At 43.3% G+C, this 17,892-nt stretch overlaps 1 protein-coding gene across 1 annotated transcript in view; it reads left to right on the top strand.

Annotated features, from left to right (window-relative positions):
• Positions 1 to 17,892, top strand: part of PLXNA2 (plexin A2) — a 513,443-nt gene that overhangs the window by 475,880 nt on the left and 19,671 nt on the right. Inside the window, exons 26-27 of the mRNA XM_030220548.1 lie at positions 3,965 to 4,068; positions 13,759 to 13,858. Coding sequence (XP_030076408.1) covers positions 3,965 to 4,068; positions 13,759 to 13,858 — 204 coding nt within the window. The remainder of the gene's footprint in view (positions 1 to 3,964; positions 4,069 to 13,758; positions 13,859 to 17,892) is intronic.

Here is a 17,892-nt window from a genome sequence, read left to right as displayed (position 1 = left end):
GGAGAACCCAACCTATGGCAACGCAAGGCTACCCTACCCAAGTAGTGATTTGTAACATACTAGTATTACTCCTCTCCCAGAAATAATATCCATTTGGAGTCACATGTATCAGATGCAGAGTTCCAGGCTCATTTCCCATTTGATGGACGTACAGACCTGAAGCCATTCTCCACCAGGCTGTACCTCCGCGGGAATTGAAGCATTTTGTTGGAAAGAAACACCTCAATATTGGTAGGGAGGGGTCATAATATCCTCTTTGCAGAATGCTGTCCTTCTGTTTTTAGATCTCAGCAGGGGACTATACATTGGCGGTCTCTGAAAAGGGTTGTCTATCAGTCTGACATTAAGTCACTACTAGAAAGACCCTACTGCTCCAGAAGGGACAGGTCAAGCTAGTCCACATTTTACTGTACAGTGGTGCACTTCTTTGACATGGAACTTGTATGATCATCCTAACATCTACTCATTTACACTGGTGGGGGTTATACAGGGTTTTCTATCTGAAATGTTAGTTTATGAGACCCGTCTCATGGAAGATTTCCTCTGTGTGTTGAATCATGTCAAATTCTGAATTCTTTCTCTACCCTTCCTGTTGTTACTGTACCAAAACCGATCAGTCTTTGAAGAGAAATGTGTTGCCGAGGGATCGTAGAAAGAGAGCATCCAGTCTGTGCAATTATTCTTCTCTGCACTGCAAGCATATATATCCCAGCTGTGGTTCTCAACCTTTATAACACTGTGACACGCCATAATCTTCCCTCCTCTCCTACCACCCATTCACAGCCCCCCTTCCCCCCCGACCTCAATGCCATCTTCTCTGCCCTTCTATCCACTGGATTGTCTTCAGCTGCCGGATGAATCTGTAAAACAGCCCCTTCCTTTGCTGGTTTCCTTCTGAAAACAGCTGTGTGGGGCCTGTAGTGTTCCTGTAGATGTTGGGCCCCACACACTTCCATTTTCAGAAGGAAGGGGGAAGGGATTTGGACTTAGCTTGTACTCTTTTCAGTAGGTATTTCCCTATCCCCAGAGGGCTCAGGATCTAAGGGACCAATGCAGAAAACTACCAGAAGATGAAATGTCCAGTTACCGTAAAGTTATCAAACATGTTAATGGCCGCACAATACAGAAAGTGATTGAGTACTGGAGCACACATGATACACAACATGGCCGCAAACTGCATTAAAATAAATGATAATGAGGTAATTAAGAATTCCTCTGCAATGTAAAGAAGAAAACCATGGCTTTTGACATGAGCACAGTCCAGGGCACTGTAGAAGGGTTGGTTGAGAGAGGATGCCAGCAACACCCCCTCCTTCCAACTCGAAAATAAAAATACCTGGTAGTCTAGTGGCCCCCTCCCCTGAGTCTGATATGACACACATACCCCCACCCCGACTGTAAAAAAATGTCCTAGTGTCTAGTGCAGGGGTGGGCAACCTTATTCTTCAGGGCCGTGACCCAGTCATGTTTTCAGGATTTCCCCAATGAATATGTACGAGATCTATTTGGACATTATGGAGGCAGTGCATGCAAATAAACCTCTTGTTTATTAATTAGGGAAATCCTGAAAACCCAACTGAGTTGCAGCCCTTGAGAAACATAGGAACATGATGGCAGATAAAGGCCATATGACCCATCCAGTCTGCCCATCCTCTGTAACCCCTAATTCTTCCTGTGAGAAACAAGGTTGGTCACCCTTGGTCTAGTGGTACTCCCCATCTCTCTCTCTCAAGCCCTCTAGACCCCCATCTAGGGCATTTCTTAACCCACTTGATCCTATCTCTGGTGTCGCCATCTTGAAAAATGGTGGTGCCTGACCCTGCAGAGTACATCCTGGGATGCACCAAAAGGGGTCAGTCTGCCAAATAAGAGAATTTTGTCCTTTATTTAGTTGTCTGGACAGAGACTACAAAACAAAGAAAAAATTCCCTTATTTGGTGCATCCCAGCATGGACTACATGGGGTTAGACGCTGCCATTTTCCAAGATGGCAGGACCAGAGTCAGGAGTGAGTGCCCTAGAGGGGGTTGGGGCATGAGGGAGTGCCTCTAGACACCAGGAAATTTTTTGTTTGAATTGGTGAGGGGAGGGGGAATCGTGTTGGGTCAGGTCTAGTTGAAGCAGCAGGAGGAGGGAAGGGATGCTAGACTACCAGGGTTATACCAGGGCTGATGCAGACTGCAAGCCTTTTTTTTTTTTTTTTTAAGTCTCCCCTCCTGGCTGTGGGTGAGCTACGGATTACTGCCATGATTTTAATTCAGCAGTAATTTGCATGCTCACTGATTACTGCATCCCGGTGGTAATCTTTTGATGGAACCTCATATTAGAAGCCATCCAGTTGGAGGTTCTAACGCACTTCTTTCTGCATCAGTCCCTAAATTTGTACCTGATGCAATAGAGAACAGCAGAGCAGGCTGTTAACCATCAGCATGGTTACACATTCCTCCCCTGTCACCTGCTTGTGGGAAGTCATAGTTCAGGTGACAGGGGAGGAGTGTGTAATCATGCTGATGGTAACAGCGGCTGTGAACTGCCACAGTCTTTCCTCCACAAGGGAACAAAGGTTTACAGTACAATTAAGGTTTCTTCATGGCCTGCTAATGCCTTGGCACATCAGTTACAACCTTCTGATCAAAACAATCAAAGCCAGTGAGGCTGTTGCCTGAATGATAGGCCTTGCTAGACTCCACTCACCTGCTAGTATCAACCTAGCTACCCCAATGGCCTGCAGTACTGCATGGTCCTGCTTTCTTTATCTGCTCCTTCTTTTCTCTGTATCTCTTTCCCCTGCCTCAGGAGCAAAATCAAAATACCTGCAATACTTTATTTTGTTTAAGCACCATCAGAATGACCCAAGTAAAAATGTTGGGTCTGTTGCTTTATTCCAGCCTGGAGGTTCTCCTTTGAAGTTAATAAGAGAGATGTATTTAAGGAAGCTTGGCTCCCTCCTGTGCTACAGATAAAAGAGGGAAGGTTAATAATGGAAGCCCAGAACATTCCCTACTGGGGAGATGTGAAGATGCTCTCCAGGAGAGAGAGAAGGTGTTAGAGAAACTCCAATGGGCTCTTGTGTCAGAGTTCTTGCTGCTATTGCAAGGCCCAACAGATGCAAATCAAGATGGTCTTAATTCCCCAAGCCCACCCTTCTTGTTATAAATGTTGGTCAACCTGGGTTTTAAGGTGAAGGATTTTCACTTAGGTCGAGAGTTGCAGCATTGATGAGGTGGTAACAGAGTTGAGGCTGGTTCCACATGGAAATGCGGGTCAAAAGATAGCATGAAATATTGTTTCTCCATCACCTAGACATTTACTCCCTCCCAAATTCTATAACCTTAGAGCCTAAACGTAAGCACCATTTGTGCAATAAGATTATAGAAGACTAGCACTTATGGACTTGAAGGTCACGTTCATACGCATAAATGCAGTATTGTACAAGCTTAGAATTGCAGCCAACGTAGCGCACAACTTCAAAGGGACAAAACCACAATTACACACGTAACATATATAATACTTTAATTAATGTGCTAACGTGCAGCATTTATGCCTGACTTTTACACAGCATAAGTGATAGCACCTAATTATCGATGCGCAAATGCCATCTTACACCCTATTCTGTAACAGAATCTAGGCACCCAGATGCCATCATAGAATGCTAGCGTAAGTTGGCATTTATATGCCAACATGTAGGGCCCACTAATGCCATGTCAATAGCTGGAATGGATGCATAAATGCGATGCTTTCGCATGTAACTGGTAGCATGTCAATGTGGGCCCCTCCCCCTTATGTTGCATGTGTATGTTATACAATATTTCTGAGCGCACAGCTCACACGCAAGTGGACCATACAGGTCTTTATCTACCATCATCTACTATGTTACTATGTTATCAGCTGTTGTCACATTGCATACTTGAACATTCTTGTGCTTTCTTTCCCGCACCCTCTTCTCGTTCCCCCCCCCCCCCCAGAGTGGCGCCAGGGCCGGATAGCACGTGTAGTCCTGCAGGATGAAGATATCACCACCAAGATCGAAGGGGACTGGAAGCGACTGAACACCCTGATGCATTATCAGGTAGCTATTCTAGCAAAGAGCGCAGCCAGGCGGAAAGGAAAGAGACGAGAAGCAGGACCAATTTAATTTAGTACAGCTGCTCTACTAAGGCAAAGCTTGGAAAATAGATGCTACATATTTATTGTTTAGATAGTCTACTATGCCAGATGTGTTCATACGGTAGATGATAAAATAGTACTGGCACATGTTCCCTGGAAATTGGCTGAAAATTGGGGTTTAAAATGCCCGGAGAGCAGGGGCATAGCCAGATCTCGGAGGGGGCCAGAGGCCAAGGTAGGGGGGGGGGCACATTTCGGGGCGCCGCCCCAGCACTGCCGTCCCACCGCTCCCCACCCACTGCTGCCGCTGTAACATATCTTGGCTGGCAGGGGTCCCCAACATCCGCCAGCCAAACCAGGGGCCCAGAACAAATTTGGGGGGGGGGGCCCAGGACCCCGTGGCCCCACTTAGCTATGCCACTGCTGGAGAGAAGGGCCAACAGAGAGAGGACAGTTGAAATAAAGAGCATATAGGCCCCAGTCTAGTGGAAAGTCCCTAGTATGAAGCCTGACTTGGGTCTTCTGTACCTCCCTGTAGGTTGGGGCTGGTAGGGAGGGGATTCGTGGTCATCCTTAAGGATGACACCTAGTGGCCAGATTTAGAGCCTGTGATGAAGGGTTCTGGAAGAAGACTCAGGACTAGTGCTGCAGTGACCACAACACAGAAGAGTGGGAGGCTAGTTCTATTCAAATACTACTACTACTACTATTTAACATTTCTATAAGGGCAAAATCCTCGGGTGATTGTGAATAAAGACTCATGATGGCAGATCACAGTCCCCAGTTCCAACTGAGCTGGGGAAAAAAGGAGAAAGGAAGACCTTAGCCAATATATATAATTTTTTAATGCCAGGCTGTTCAATGTAATAGGAGAGGCCAGAATGGACAGCAAGCATGATAGTACGTCCTGATTGTATTATGCAAGGATAGGGGTGGGTGGATTGATGGGTGGGGAAAGTTGATGGGGTGAGGGTTGAGCAAGCAGCAGGGAGTGGAGGTGTAGCCTAATGGTTAGTGCACTGGCCTCAGAACCAGGGAAACCGGTTCAATTTCCTCTATAGCTCCTTGTGACTCTGGTCAAGTCACTTCACCTTCCATTGTCCCAGGTACAAAATAAGTGCCTGTATATAATATATTTTTTTTAAAAATACATTTTGATTGTAAACACAGAAAGGCAGTATATCAAATCCCATCCCCTTTCCTTTCCCACCTTCCTATTATATTAAGACTGTGGGTTAATCAAGTTAACTAATGCGATTAACTAGTTAATTCTCTGTGCGATTAAACATTGTAATCGCACCGCCGCTGTACTTGGCTGGGTCGTGGCCAGTGTCTGCAATGTAAGCGGGTTTCCTGTACTGCCCCTGAAAGTATTGTTCACTCTGCTAGGTGCAAAGCCTGCAAGTGACTATCATATATTGGAAAATACCATAAGCCCTCCTTCCTTTTTTTAAATAGAGTATTGTGACATAACAGCTTAGGTTGTGGAATGGGGTGGGCCACTGGGGCCATGGCCTGACCAATCTTGTGCCCACCACAGCATCTGCAATTAGAGGATGGAGCCAGAGATTGGTTTGTTTGGCCTCCTCCAACCAAAAGAGTGTTTCCACTGCTCCTGCTCACCAGGCAAAACTGTGGCTCTCTTATGAAGTCCTTTGTTTTAGTTGCTGGAATATTCCATTGTGATTGTAAAGCAAACCCAGTTTCCCTGACTGTGCTCTCGCATGAGTCACAGACGAGGAACATTTTTATAGTACAGCATTTATCACAGACGCTGTGTGAATCCATGCAATGAAGACCCCCGTTTCTCTTTTACAGGAGAGAGTGTGGTCATTCTCTTTACCCCAACACATATTTTTCATTGCTGAATACTGATGCAAAAATGTATTTTAATTAGCAGTGAAACCATTCCCCCAAACAAAGGAGCAAATAGCCACATACAGGTGTGACAAACCAATGCAGAAAGCGTTATCAAGTTATAAGTCGTATGGCACGTCAGCTTAAGATGATACACAATAGTTCACCCATCATTGATAACATGGTTTCATCAAACCATATCTACAGGTAACAGCATTTTGCTGCGAAAGGAGAAATTAGATCTTACCTAATAATTTGCTTTCCATTAGTTCTTCCCACTATTCCAGAACTTGTGGGATAGTTGTATCCATCAACCAGCAGGTGGAGATAGAGAACTGAAAACTGAGCTGAGACGTATCTTTCTTGGCATCCAGTCCAGCTCCTCAGTATTTATCTACACAAGCAGTAAGGATAATACTCAGAATAAACACAACAACCTTAAACAACTCGCAAACCTAACACTATCTAGACGAGCAAATATGTGCGGTCCTCTTCTCTCTGGACAAGTTGTAGAGAACAAGAGATATGCAGAAAGCACTATGCAAGGTGACAGTCATTATCTGGCCCATTACTTTGCACCAATGAAACATCTCAGAAAACTCAAGACAGCCCTCTGAAATAGTGGGAATGACTAATGAAAAGAAAATTATCAGGTAAAACCTAATTTCTCCTTCCATTACATAGCTTCCCTCTATTCCAGAACCTATGGGATGTATAAAAGCAATCCCTAGAGTGGGTGGGATCCTTGTTCTGCCGCCCTGAGGACCAAAGCCCCAAAACTGGCTTCCGAGCACACCACAACATCTACCTTGTAGTTCTTGGCAAAGGTATGCCATGCCAACTACATCGCCACCTTGCAAATGTCTGCCAGAGACAGTAACCCAGGATGTCGCTGTATGCCTCATGGAAAGAGCCCGAAAGGCCTGAGGAGCCTGCTTCCCCGCAAGCAAATAAGCTGACCCGATAGGCTCCTTCAGCCATCTAGCGATTGTGGGCTTGGAAGCCATGAGGCCAAGTCTCTGTTTTCCAAAAAGCACAGTCTGTCCAATTCGCAAAACTCATTCGTGACTTCCAGATATCTAATGAAGACTCCCTGCACACATCAAGAAGCTTCATGGAAGAACACAGAGCCTCTTCATCCTTTCTGCAAAAGGACGGAAGCTCCACGAAATGCAGTAAACTTGGAGACAGGCAAATTAAATCCTGATAATAGCAATGACATGATACAGTATCAGAAACATACATATTAAAACAGCACAGTGAAACGGAAAAATGAATTGCTTGAAACACCGAAGAACATGCCATGAAGTTAAACAATAATACATTTCAAAGAAATAGGAAAAAATAGTATTTCACTCAGTGCATCGTTAAACTTGCTCTTGATAGATTTGGGGAAAGCAGCCTGAAATCTTGCTACTTTGGGGACCCTGAAAGGTGCTTATGATCTGATTGGACTCTGTTTGAAACTGGACACTGGATTTGATGGACCTTGGGCCTGATCAAATGAGTGAGGGGGGCATATGATGAAAAGGTTAAGAGGGAATAGGCTTAGGAGTAATCTAAGGAAGTACTATTTCACAGAAAGGGTGGTGGAGGCATGGAATGGCCTCCCGGTGGAGGTTGTGGAGTCGAGGACTGTTTCAGAATTTAAAAAAGTCATGGGATAAGCATGTGGGGTTACAGAGGATGGGCAGACTGGATGGGTCATATGGCCTTTATCTGCCGTCATGTTTCTGATACAGTATGGCAGATTTTATGTTCTTATAGAATGGGGTGTCTATACCTATAGCCAATGAACATGGACCTTCCTTAACCGTTACACAGACTTTCTCCATTTGGGTGTGTAAGTCAAGTCTAATGTCTGCATAGCCAGGGAAAAAGCTTCCTCCTAAAACAGAACAAAGATTATCCCTTTCCCTTCAACATTTTCTCTGAAAAACACACGGGAAAACTGTCCAGAGACTGTCATGAAAAAATAAAGATTCTTCTGTGATCTCATGGGTTTAGCATTCACTGTTGGTTTTTATATGTGTGTTTTAGGAGTTTTTTTTGTTTTTTTTTTTTTTGGGTTCCTAATAAAGAAAGAAGGACCAGAGGACCAGCATTTACTGGGATAAGAGTTAAAAAAAAACCAAACAAACTATAGTGTCTCTTGTAGCCTTTGCTACATATAGGACCAGATTCAATATATGGCGCTGTGATACCCCGAGTGAGAGTTGGCCAGACAAAAGGATATAAATGAAAATAAGTGTTTATTTAATTGAATCCTGAGGCCTGTTATGTCACAGGGCTAAAACGCCTCTGTAGTTCAAGAAGCACAGTCTTAAGCAGGCCTCTGGCTGGCAGGCCCAGAAGATAGTCTGTGGCTGGTGGGGCTGCCACGCCCCAAACACAGCCTATAAGTCCTTCTCGGTTCTTCTCCGAGTTCTAGGTTCTGGCTCCAGCCAGACCTCAGAGCCATGCTTGCAAGTCTCAAACAGGAAACAAAAGTGGCTCACCTCAGCCAGATTAAAAACATTAAACGTGAAGTGTAGCGGCGTATTCTAGGGCTTCGATTCTTCCTTCCCTGGGCCTCTTTAACCTCAGTCTGGCCCTGTCTTTTATACTTCCTGGTTCTGACTCCACCCCTCCCAGCTCATATCCTCCCTGGGGTGGGACCAGTGATCTTAAGGTGGCTCAGACTATTTGAGGGACTATTCTTAAGGGCAGTGTCTAATAAACCCCCTCATAGGTGCCTGAAAAATTGGTGCCAAAAAATCGCGCTTAGACCTATACTATAGGCCTCACCTAGGTGTGGTTTATAGAATATGAATAACGCCCATCCTCACAACTAGAATTTAGGGGTGACCATTTACACCAACTAAAACCTGGTATAAATGCCTGCGCCTAACTTAGGCACAAATCAGGCGTATTCTATAACAGTGCACATAATTTTTAGGAACGCCCATGACCTGCTCATGCCCCTCCAATAGCTACACCCCCTTTTGAAATCCACATATTATAAATTACATTCACTACTTTAAAGAATATGCTTAGAAAGTTGCACACATAAATTCTAATTAGTGCCAATTAGTGCCGATAATTGCTTGTTAGTGGCCAATTATCAGCTCTGATTAGCTTGTTAAACCATTAAGTTGCGCACAAAAGTTGGCCACGGAGCCAATTTGCATGCAACTTTAGCCGCCATTTATAGAATCCAGGGGATAATGTGTAATAAGCAAAAAGTTATTCAAGTACATATCCTTCAAAAGAGACAGAGACCCTTGTATTCTTGTCTGTTGCCTTATGTAACAGTACAAACTAGTGTTATGAATTCATTGAAAAGTAATCTTTAAAAAGCTGAAAAATAATCTTTGCTCCTCCTTCCCCCAAAAACCAATCTGACTGATCTGTGGAAAGGTGGCATCTTCACCATCGTATCAGTAACTTCCTAAAATTTCCCAGCGATCTCTTAGAAACATGACGGCAGATAAGGGTCGTATGACCCATTCAGTCTGCCCATCCTCAGTAACCACTAACTCAAGGATGTAGATATAGTATGGGGTGTGTATGGGGGAGGGGGGTCTGCCTTGCTTTTTCAAGACAGTGTAGGGAATGTTCCTTGAAGATCTTTGATCCTGGGCTCTTGCACTCTCAACTACATTCTACAAGTATTTATTTGCGTCAGAACTTTCTCACCAGTTCAGCTCAAAAGATCAATCACATAAATTAAGACTTTTTGCCTTCAATCAATCACATAAATTAAGACTTTTTGCCTTCAAAGTGTATATAAATGATAGAACACTAGAAACCCAAACAGACTTTTAGGTCAACTGTATTCAAACACACTGCTTCAAGATATGGATCAATTAAAACCATGGGTGGGTTCTTGATGACTTACCTCTGCATTTAGTCCATTCTAAATAGATCTTGTGGCTTTAGTTACTTGAAATGGGCACTAATCTCCTTGATTTTAAAGAAATGAAAATCAAGAGGGAGTGAAAGGAAAGTCTAAATTGATTGTGAAGGAATCCACTGAATCTTAATGAATCTATTAAGATAAAAAAAATAATAAAACCTTCCCAATGATAAGCAGATTTATTGGGAGGGTAAAATTAAACACCACCACTTAAAACAGCTATAATAGAATCTCGTTAGTGCTAATATTCATTTATAGCTTGACTTTCAGTAATTAATCCTTTTGATGTCACAGAGGGACAGACAATATAAGGTTCTGAAAGATGGTTTTATTGCTTGTACAGTCATAAATCAAACTTTTAAAGTTCATAAAACTTGTTAAAATAAAAAATGGTTTAATAAGAATGCTTTATGGTCCATAACATTATTATAGTCTTTTTATTCGCCTTGTGTTATGGCTTTAATTAGATCATCCACAATCTCTCGTTCTTACTGGATAGGATGTAATCTTCCATCAAAATGATCAGAATTGTTCTCTTATGCGTTGCGTCCATTCATCATCCTTCTCCTTAAAAATTTCTGGGTCCAGCTTCCCCAGCCATCAGAGCAGATTGAACATAAATCATCTCACAATCACATGACAGCCTTCGCCTTGTCTGGTATATAGACGTCTTAAGCACTGGATCCTGACTCAACAGCTTGGCCACAGCTTTCTTCGACAAAATCAGTTTACCCATGGAGAGAAATGGCAAGATTAGAAGTGGTCAGTTCAAGCAACTGCAGCTTTTACATTTTGCTCTAGTGTTTTACTCTTCTTTTGGTGGAGAGACTTTTGGAGGGTAATTTTACAAGGGCATCTGATTTAAGAGGACAGACAGTCACCTCCATGTCTTTATAAAATAAATACTAGCGTTCTGCATGGGTCTCAAAACAACTGATATTAGGCGCCTACAAATAGTTCAAAATGCCGCTATCAAACTTATTACTGGGAAAAAGAAATTTGATCATGTTACCCCACTCCTGAAAGCGGCCCACTGGCTTCCGTTGTCCCTCCGCATTATTTACAAGAATTTACTTTTAGTGTATAAAACCCATCTGTCTGGTGAACCACAATATTTTTCTCGTATGCTAACTCCACACTGAAGTTGCATTGCGATCATTTCAAAACCTAATGATAGTACCATCATTCCAAGAAATAACTGATCAACACACCAGGAAGGAATTCTCTCGGTTCAGGGCCTTGAACAGTGGAATAAATTATCTCAGTCTGTTCGGCACCAGACCAAAACTTTAAAATAGAACTGAAAACGTTTCTCTTCTCTGATGCATATCTCTAGTCTCTCCATGACAGACTAGATAAATCCCTCCCTTTCTATCCCCTCCTATCCTGTTAAAATTGTAGTCCCCCCCCCCCCTTTCCTCTTTCATGTTTTATTATTATCTTTTTTTCCTATAATTTTTAGATTGTAAGCTGCCTAGACATGCTTTTTGATGGGTAGTAAATCCTGAATAAACTTGAAATTATGTTGCAGAAATTGCATTTACCTTGCAGGTGTCGACATTTAGGCCTGCACTCAGGCATGTGTAAATGTCCACACCTGTTATTCAAGTAACTGCTTAGATTAGTGTATTTTATCATTTACATGCATACACCCAAACTCCACCCCTACACATGTGAACTGGACCACAAAGAAAATGTTTTACTCGATGTGGAAACTTAAACGTATTAAACCTTTCTTTCCTCGAGATGTTTTTCGCAATTTGATACAATCAATGGTATTAAGCCATTTGGACTACTATAACAGAATCTATGCAGGTTGTAAAGAACATCTAGTCAAGAAGCTTCAGACTGCCCAGAACACAGCAGTGAGACTGATCTCTGGAAAATCTAAATTCGAATCTGCCAAGCCCCTTCGTGAAAAATTACACTGGCTACCCATCAAAGAACGTATCGCCTTTAAGGTCTGTACCTTGATTCACAGGACCATTTATGGAGAAGTTCACGAATACATGCTAGATCTGGTCGATCTACCACCCAGAAACAGGTCTAGTTTCTCCCGATGCTACCTAAATTTACATTATCCAGTTTGCAGTGGCCTTAAATACAAATCTACCTACGCCTCCAACTTCTCCTTCATGTGGAATGCTTTACCAAAATCCTTAAAATCAACACAGAACTATTTAAATTTTAGAAAATTATTAAAGACCACCCTGTTTAAGAAGGTCTACCTTCCAGACTCTACATAACCTACTTCTTCCTGGTCTCACCAAGATTCATGGACTCTATTTCTTTGTATTATCTTTTGCTATCTTCGTTGTTCATAAGATACCTATTTGCCTATTATCTTACTTTTACATACTTTAATTGTACTTTCTCTGTACTGTAGCCTACCCTACGGTTTGTGTAAGCCACATTGAGCCTACAACTGGTGGGAAAATGTGGGGTATAAATGTATTAAATAAATAAATAAACTGCATGGTATCCTGTCAAAGCGCACCCTTTTTAACCAATTGATGTTTTATAAAAGCCCTTATACGTGTGTAAAATGATGTTACACAATTACAGCCAGAAAGCTTGCACACACTACCTGCAGATTCTAAAAATGATGACTAAAGTTCCGCATACAATGTGTAGCCGATTTGCATGTGGAACATAATTGGTTAACAAGCCAATCAGTGCCTATAATTGGATGTTAATAAGCAACTATCGGTACTAATTGGCACTAATTAGGATTTACGCGCATAGCTTGCTAAGCGTATTCTATAGAACGATGTAAATCAGACCATGCGGATCTCAAGAGGGTGTGGCCATGGGAGGGGCATGGGCGGGTCTTGGGCGTTAGCAACATTTATGCACACTGTTACAGAATATGCCCGATCCTCACCTAAGTATGATGTGGGCATTTACACCAGGTTTTAGTTGGCATAAATGCCTGCACCTAAATTTTAGGGGTGGGACAGCCACTATGCATAGTCTATAAACCGCACCTAACTTTAGGTGAGGTTTATAGAATATCGCTAAGCTCAGTTTTTTTTCATCGCTGATTTTTTTTTTTTGGCGCCATATATAGAACCTGGCCCTTAATGTCTCACGCCAGGAGGGAGGACTCTCAACAGTTTTGTCGCAGAGCCCATTATGGATGTATTCATGAATGAGATACTACTACTACTTATCATTTCTAAAGCACTACTAGACGTACGCAGTGCTGTACATGAAGAGCACATGAAGAGACAGTCCCTGCTCGACAGAGCTTACAATCTAATCAGGACAGACAAACAGGACAAATAAGGGATAAGGACAAAGAGTAGCAAGATTCCGGAATCCCAAAGTGTAGCAAGATTCTGTGCAGAAAGAGTAGCAAGATTCCGGAATCCCCAAAACTACTACTTATCATTTCTATAGCGCTACTAGACGTACGCAGCGCTGTACACTTGAACATGAAGAGACAGTCCCTGCTCGACAGAGCTTACAATCTAATTAGGACAAACAGGACAAACAAGAGATAAGGGAATATTAAAGTGAGGATGATAAAATAAGGGTTCTGAACAAGTGAACAAGGGTTAGGAGTTAAAAGCAGCATCAAAAAGGTGGGCTTTTAGCTTAGATTTGAAGACGGCCAGAGATGGAGCTTGGCGTACCGGATCAGGAAGTCTATTCCAGGCATATGGTGCAGCAAGATAAAAGGAACGAAGTCTATGGATGCTTTGCTTCCTGGACTTCTGCTTAATCAGAGATATGAGTTGAGGAATGTCCCCTCTTGGCCTCATGTCTGAGATAGAGAACCTGTACGATATGGGAGAAGGTTAACTCCCCACCATTCAGCTGTACTGGAGATAAGATTACACTGCAACCACTGCCAAAGCAGACTTTAATTGTCTTGTGCCCCATCTTTTGCAGGTGTCTGATCGGTCATTGGTGGCTCTTGTTCCTAAACAGACTTCTTCCTACAACATCCCTGCCTCTGCAAGCATATCCAGAACATCCATCAGCAGATACGGTAAGAAATTGTTCTGTTTCTGTGCCGGAGCGGTTGACTATTAGGCCACCTGAGGCGGGGGCCTGGGGGGGCGGCTTTGCAACATTTTACCTCATCACAGTGACATTCCAAATCTGGCAGCGGCATCGATTCCCATACGCTGCTCTGCCGCCGCCAGTACCCGCCTCTTCCCTTTACTGCGGCCACCTGAAGTAACTTCCTGTTTCAGTCAGGCAGCCGCAATAAAGGGAAGAGGCAGGTGTCGGCGGCAGGTTTGGATGGTCATCATGACGAGGTAAAATGCCCGGGGGGGGGGGGGGGGGCAGCGTGTAGCTCCGCCTCAGGCGACATCTTGCCTTGGGCTGGCCATGTTCTGTGCAATACTATATCTTCATTTTTCAGAATGCCCATTTCTATGCTCTCTTCTTGGGCAGAATTTAGAGCTTCTGGCATGAGGAGGCTAATTCTATAACAGGGTAAAAGGCTAAAGCAGGCACCTATTTCAAGCCTATTCTATAAAGAAACGTAGACATCTACTAGCAAAACAGCAGAAAAACACGCTTTGATGTGTGGTGCGATCACTTACAGCAGTCCAGCGGCTACTGTAAATGTCTGCCTAAATGTTACAGAACACACTTAAGTTATAAAATACTGTAATTAGCACATGCCACCCATGCTCGCCTAAACTCTGCCAATGTACATGCCCATCGGCAAGGTACACACCACCAGAACATGGTACATACTTTTCTGCTACTCAGTGTTCTGTAAGAGGTTGTTTACGCATGTGACTTTGGGTTTTAAAAAGGTTTGGGCAAGTTCCTGGAGGAAAAGTCCATAGGCTGTTATTGAGATGGACATGGGGAAGCCACTCCTTGCCCCGGACATGGAATGTTTCTACTGTTTGGGTTTCTGCCAGGTACTTGTGACCTGGATTGGCCACTGTTGGAAGAAGGATAGTGGGCTAGATGAACCATTGGTCTGACCCAGTATATTTATTCTTATGTTCTTATAAATATCACCACTTTACATGCATTTCTGCCATCCAAAATTAGGCAACTCCTTAAGTGACTTACCCTCTTATCCCCGGATTCTACATATCATGACCAAAATTATTGACACTAACTGGCATTAATTAGAGTTTACATGCACAACTTGCTACGCGTATTCTGTAAAGTGGTGCATGTAAATTCTAATGTGTGCTGCCAAAAAGACACTGTGGCCATGGGCATGAAATGGGTGGGCTGTGAGCATTCTGAAAATCTATGCACAGGGTTATAGAACACACCTGCTCCGCTTCTAACGTAGGCGCTGGTAAATGGACGTGCATAGAGTTAGGCGCAGGCATGGCTACTAGGTGTATTCTATAAACCCGCTAGGCGTATTCTAAAAACCACGCCTAAATCTAGGCGTGGTTTATACAATACACCTAGGCAGAAATATTTTTGGCGCTGATTTTTCAGGCGCCATAAGTACATAAGTATTGCCATACTGGGACAGACCAAAGGTCTATCAAGCCCAGCATCCTGTTTCCAGCACTGGCCAATCCAGGTCACAAGTATCTGGCAGAAATCCAAAGAGTAGCAACATTCCATGTAGAACCCCAAAGAGTAGCAAGATTCTAGAATTCTAAAGAATAGCAAGATTCCATGCAGAATTTCAAAGTGTAGCAATATTCCATGTAGAACCCCAAAGAGTAGCAAGATTCCATTCAGAATCCCAAGTACATAAGTAAATAAGTGTTGCCATACTGGGACAGGCCAAAGGTCCATCAAGCCCAGTATCCTGTTTCCAACAGTGGCCAATCCAGGTCACAAATACCTGGCAAGATCCCAAAAAAGTACAAAACATTCTATACTGCTTATCCCAGAAATAGTGGATTTTCCCCAAGTCCATTTAATAATGGTCTATGGACTTTTCCTTTAGGAAGCCGTCCAAACCTTTTTTAAACTCCACTAAGCTAACCACCTTTACCACATTCTCCGGCAACGAATTCCAGAGTTTAATTACACGTTGAGTGAAGAAACATTTTCTCAGATTCGTTTTATATTTACTACATTGTAGCTTCATCGCATGGCGCCTAGTCCTAGTATTTTTGGAAAGCGTGAACAGACGCTTCACATCAACCGGTCAACTCCACTCATTATTTTATAGACTTCTATCATATCTCCTCTCAGCTGCCTTTTCTCCAAGCTGAAGAGCCCTAGCCGCTTTAGCCTTTCCTCATGCTGGGCCTGCTACTGGCCTAAGTTCACCAACTAGACCAATCCTGCTGTCTGCTCCACATTGGGGCTTTGGGGGCTCGCAGTTGATGTATTATAGAATTTTTTGGACCCAAAATGAAGAATGTAGTAAGCTGAAGAACTAATTATCTGCCTATTTGAAAAGCTTTGCCTGAACAAATGGCCAAATGCAGGGGAGAACCTCCAGGAGGGCTTGAGGCCCCATCTCACAGAAGTGCCTTAATTCCAGCAGCAGCTCTAGTTATGTAGCTCTGTTAAAAGCAAAGACAAGTTTATTTGAGAACCATCTGCGAACTGAAACCTCTTCTGACACCTTACATCAGACAGCCTTGGCACAGTGCCTAGTGAGGAATGTAGACAATTTTTCAATGGAAGTCATTCAGAGTATAGAAGGCAAGTCTTCCAAAGCCAGATGCTGGTTAATGAGCCTTTTTAAACATAGAATCTCCCTCCCTTCCCTTAAAAAAGAACAATGAAATGGAACAGATTTTCCGCTATGAATAGTGCAGGATGTGTAGGTAGATCGAATCTCTCGCTTATGTGATGACAACAATGGTCTTCCCCCCTTTCCAGGGGAGCAGAGGAACTATGAAGCTTTACAAGCTTTAGTTATAAGCGTACTTTTCCACTGCAACACTCTTTATTTGAGTCTTCCAGCCAATGAAATAAGAACATTACAAACGGTTAAAATTCTGTGGCTAGATTGCTTACAGAGTTCAGATCTAGGGACCAGATTACTCTGATGCACTTGTCATTACACTGGCTGCCTGTGAATCAGTTTGGGTTAAAAGGGCAAGTCTATAAACTTGGCACTAAGATGTAGACATTACAATGGGGTGTGCTTAGCGCCAATTCAAGGCGCACCTAAGACAATACAAAATTGGACAAGGTGCAGTGAAGGGTGACTAAAATGATAGCGGGGATGGGATGACTTCCCTATGAAGAAAGACTAAAGAGGCTAGGGCTTTTCAATTTGGAGAAGAGACGGCTGAGGGGAGTCATGATAGAGGTATATAAAATAATGAGTGGAGTGGAACAGGTGGACGTGAAGCGTCTGTTCACGCTTTTCAAAAATACTAGGACTAGGGGGCATGCGATGAAACTACAGTGTAGTAAATTTAAAACGAATCGGAGAAAATATTTCTTCACCCAACGCATAATTAAACTCTGGAATTAGTTGCCGGATAACGTGGTGAAGGCGGTTAGCTTGGCAGAGTTTAAAAAGGGGTTAGACAGTTTCCTAAAGGACAATTCCATAAACCACTACCTAATGGACTTGGGAAAAATCCACAATTCCAGGAATAACATGTATAGAATGTTTGTACGTTTGGGAAGCATGCCAGGTGCCCTTGGCCTGGATTGGCCGCTGACGGGGACAGGATGCTGGGCTTGATGGACCCTTGGTCTTTTCCCAGTGTGGCATTACTTATGTACTAGCGCAAAGTTGCACTGGTGTGCTGAAATTTAGGCATGTCCACATGGCAGGTCAATAGTTGACGTGAGTTGGTGCGCCTAACAGCATCATGTCTCTTGGTCCGCCCATGCTTCATACTGCCCAGCTACCATGTGCCTCAGGCGGTAATTCTGAATTTGGCATGTGCCAAAACACGTGGTAAAAAATATGGTGCTTACCCGGTAGTAAATAGCAGTGGGCACGCGCTGCATTCCTACCGCCCGGGTAGTGCATGAGACCTTACCGCTAAGTCAGTGGGTGGCGGTAAAGTCTCAGGCCTAAAAATGGATGTGTGCTGGTTTTTATTTTGCTGCATGTCCATTTTCCAGCCCCTTAAAAAAAGGCCCTTTTTCCGGGATGTG

The sequence above is a fragment of the Microcaecilia unicolor genome, chromosome 12, assembly GCF_901765095.1.
Source record: "Microcaecilia unicolor chromosome 12, aMicUni1.1, whole genome shotgun sequence".
NCBI lineage: Eukaryota > Metazoa > Chordata > Amphibia > Gymnophiona > Siphonopidae > Microcaecilia > Microcaecilia unicolor.
The sequence above is the reverse complement of the archived record's forward strand: the minus strand, read 5'-3'. Positions and strand labels throughout refer to the sequence as shown.